At 21.4% G+C, this 4,263-nt stretch overlaps 1 protein-coding gene across 1 annotated transcript; it reads left to right on the top strand.

The window, feature by feature from the left end:
• On the top strand, positions 1 to 396 carry LOC124916216 (LOB domain-containing protein 24-like). The gene has a single exon (XM_047456946.1). The coding sequence runs from the start codon at positions 1 to 3 to the stop codon at positions 394 to 396; it is 396 nt and encodes a 131-aa protein (XP_047312902.1).
• The last annotated feature ends 3,867 nt before the right edge of the window (positions 397 to 4,263 follow it).

The raw sequence follows: 4,263 nt of genomic DNA, 5'->3' as shown, positions 1-4,263 counted from the left end.
ATGGTGATCAGTGGTTCGTGTGCTGCGTGCAGACACCGTCGGAAGAGATGCAAACCTAACTGCGTGTTCAAAGCGTATTTCCCAGCTGACAACCCCCAAAAGTTCGCGGATATCCATAAGGTCTTAGGTGCAAGAAAAGTTGGCGAGTTCATCGAAAGTTTGCAGGCATCTCACTACTCTCAATCTCAGTGCCAAGAAGCCATCGAAAGCCTCTCCTACGAATCCTCATGCCGAATCAATGATCCTGTTTTTGGAATTGTCAGCCTACTCTGCGCACTTGAGGCCGACTTACATAAATTCAAAAACCAGTTAGACATCGTCAACAAGGAAATCGAAGCCCTCCAAGCCACCGACGCCGTTCTTCCCACCAATCAAGTCGCCGCCCCTGAGGCATAATAAACACAGTTGACCTAATTTATCTCTTTTACTTTCTAATTTCAAATAAACTTCTTATATGTTCTCTTATCATTTTAATATTATTAAGACATATTTTAAATTGTTTTTTTATTTTATTTTTAGGTCAAAAATATAATCAACTAGACAATAATCTAGATCATTATTTAATAAATAATAATTTAGAATTCATAAAAAAAATTATAACTAAATCAAGTTATAAAAATAAATTGTGAGGAATTACAACATCAATATATATATAAATAAATATTAAAAAATATATATGTAATGAATATTAATAATACATGAGGTATATAGTGATTATCACAAGTTCTTAATTAACTAGACATGGATTTGAAAAATCTAACATGATTATGAATGAATGGTTGAAACATGTAAGTTTTCCTGATCATAATTGGTGTAATGTTGTTCAATTAGCTATATATAACAATTTAATGGATGTTTAATTAAATGAAGATGTCATATATATAAGAAATATTTTTTTTTCCATAACATATGATTTAACTTTTTCTAAAGATGGAGGAATAATTCAATATATGTTCTATTTAGATCTTAAACTTATAAAATCAATATACTTATCTAACCATTTACCAAGTAGTGTGGATAAATTGGATGTAGTGCTTATTGCTATTTATTAAAATAAAATTCAAAATATTCTTACAAGAAAGTTTTGAAAATATATATATATATATATATATATATATATATATATATATATATATATCATACAACTTTAAAATATAATCTAAAAATAAATTTTAATTTGTCATTTAAACATATGGAAAGTAGATTGAAGAAAATAAAGTACCATCCTATTTGCTTTAGGATTTTGACTTTTCATATTTTTAGATGAGTTAGAGTGAAAATAAAATATTTGTTTTAAATTTTAAATTTTAAATTTTAAATAAATAAAAAATATATTATATATTATTAGACTCGAAAAAACTCGACAAACCATTAAGCCAAATATTATATGAGATAGAATTCGACTCGAATATAAAATAAGTTGGCGCAATCTCAACTCTAACTTAATCAAAATCAAATTCGAATCAAGTTTTCACTTAGCATCTCCACATATTTTCAGTCCATAGTAAAACCTCACCATTTATTATAATTATAATAGTAAACTCATTTTACTTCGTAACTTACTAAATTATTATCCATTTTCTCAAGTTGTTCTAACTAAACTAAAATCTTTTACTTCCAAAATTAATCCATCATTCTTGTTTGAGGAATTGTTTAGAACGAGTCAAAAGTAAAGTAAGTTTTTTTTCTTCTGCAATTAAATCTTTTATTCCTAAATTTGTGATAGGAATTTCTAATATCTCTTTAAGAATTAAGCCTATCTTCTATATAAATTTTTACATAATAATATGAATTTATAAAAAATAATTACAATTGAATCTTTTACATTTAAATTCGTAACATAAATCTATAACATCTCTTTAATTTATACTATCTTCAATTAAGTTCTTACAAATAAATTTGAATTGGTTAGAAAAGTACAAGTGACATTTAGTCACAGCTAATAAATCTTCATTATTAATTAAACATCAATTATTTCATCAATTATTCAAATTATATTATTACTAATTTTATTTAACCAATCATATATTCAAATAAATTGTTATTATTTATTTATATATATATATATATATATATATAATATTTTTATTACTTTTACAACTAAAAATAATAAATAAATGTGTCTTTAAGTTTATATTTTTTTTAATTATATATATATATATATATATAATATTTATATAAATAATTAAAATATATTTTATTATAATTAAAATTATTTCTCTACTAATTTATTTTTCAATATATAATGTTACATATTTATTTATTTTTATATATATTATATTTTTCCTAATTAAAAAAAAGAAAATTAATAAAAAAATTGTTTCTTTAAGTTTATATTTATATATATTTTCTATCATTATATATATATATATATATATATATATATATATATATATATATATATATTTATATAAAATTAATAAGGATATATATTATCTTTTTCCTACCAATACGAAAAAACAAAATTATATATATATATATATATATATATAAATCTTAATATATATTATAAATATACTTTCTTTAAATAAATAATGATATATATATATATAATTATATATATAATAAAATTAATTATATCACTTATCCTAATTTTTTTATAATATATTATATACATTTAATAATAAAAATAAAAAAAAATATTTCTCCAAATAATATATATATATAACATTTTATATATAATAAAAATAATTATATATATATATTAGCTAACTTTTTCTTAATATATTATATAAATTAATTAATATTTATTTTATCATATTTATTTATATATAATATTTTTCCTAATTAAAAAAGAAAATAAATAAATAAATTTTTGTCTTTAGTTTATATTTACGAGGAATGGTAAACTCAACTAAAGCAAGTACATAAATTTTTGTCCCCACGTCACGAAAACGCTCATTTCGAGTTCTAAAATCGCTCATTTCAGGTTCCGAAATGATCCTTTCAGGACCCAAAATGATCCTTTCAGGACCCAAAATGCACGTTGATTCGTGGACTTGTTTTCGTTATTTATTTTTTTGTTGTTGAGTTTATCATTTTTCTATATTTATATAATTAATATTTTAGTTATATATATTATATTTAAATATTGCAAAAAAAATAAAAAAATAAAATAGGAAAGATAAATTAATATTTTAGTTATATATATATATATATATATATATTATATTTAAATAAATTTGTAAAATTAATTTTTTAAATAGGTTATATATAATACATTTATATAAATTATAAAATAAATAAATTGTATAATATATATAAAAATAATTATTTTCGTTATATTAATATTTAAATATATTGTGAAGTTATTTTTTAAATAGGTTATATACATAATATATTTATATAAATTATAAAATAATTAAATTAAATTAATTATATAATATATATAATTTGTTTTATATAAATATATAAGAGAAATTATGGAAGAAAAGAGAATCTATATATATATAATGATACTTAATTTTTAAAGTGTCCGGATTGCCGGGTCGAGAACTATGTTTAATTTAGATATTTATGTGAGAGTAAATGGATAATTTGGTCGGATTGTGGGTTGACCCGCCCATAAACTTAAAACGATTAAAAATAAAATTAAAAATGCTAGTGATATGTTTCAAACTTGCAACCTAATAAAAACAAGTACAATCCTTTAACCAACTAGGCTAACAACATTTTTATATTTAAGATTCAATACCAAGTTTGATGAACGCGAGACATTTTAACAATAAAAGTTCAAATTTTTAACTAACTAATCTATATATATATAATGATGCTTAATTTTTAAAGTGTCTGAATTACCGGGTCGAGAGTTGTGGTTAATTTGGATATTTATGTGAGAGTAAATGTATATTTGGGTCGGATTGTGGGTTGACCCACCCATAAACTTAAAACGGTTAAAAATAAAATTAAAAATGTTATTTGTATGTTTCGAACTTGCAACCTAACAAAACAAGTATAATCTTTAACCAAGTGTGATTGAGATGTGGTTTGTCGAGGGATAATAGACCGGTATCATTTGAAAGTGGTTAAAAAATATGAATCAAATATTTGATTGACCAAAGTGTGAGGTCACGATGCTAATTATTAAAAATATGAATCAAATATTTGATTGACAAAGTGAAAGTGTAAAGTCACGAGATAAGAGATTCATTCGGAAAAAAATATGTGATGAAACATTTGAGAAAATAAGTTGTTTTATCGAAGTGAATAAAATTTAATGAGAGCGTTATATTTTTTATTTTAATAATTTTAAATATTAAATAA

This window comes from Impatiens glandulifera, chromosome 9, assembly GCF_907164915.1.
Source record: "Impatiens glandulifera chromosome 9, dImpGla2.1, whole genome shotgun sequence".
NCBI classification, from domain to species: domain Eukaryota; kingdom Viridiplantae; phylum Streptophyta; class Magnoliopsida; order Ericales; family Balsaminaceae; genus Impatiens; species Impatiens glandulifera.
The sequence above is the reverse complement of the archived record's forward strand: the minus strand, read 5'-3'. Positions and strand labels throughout refer to the sequence as shown.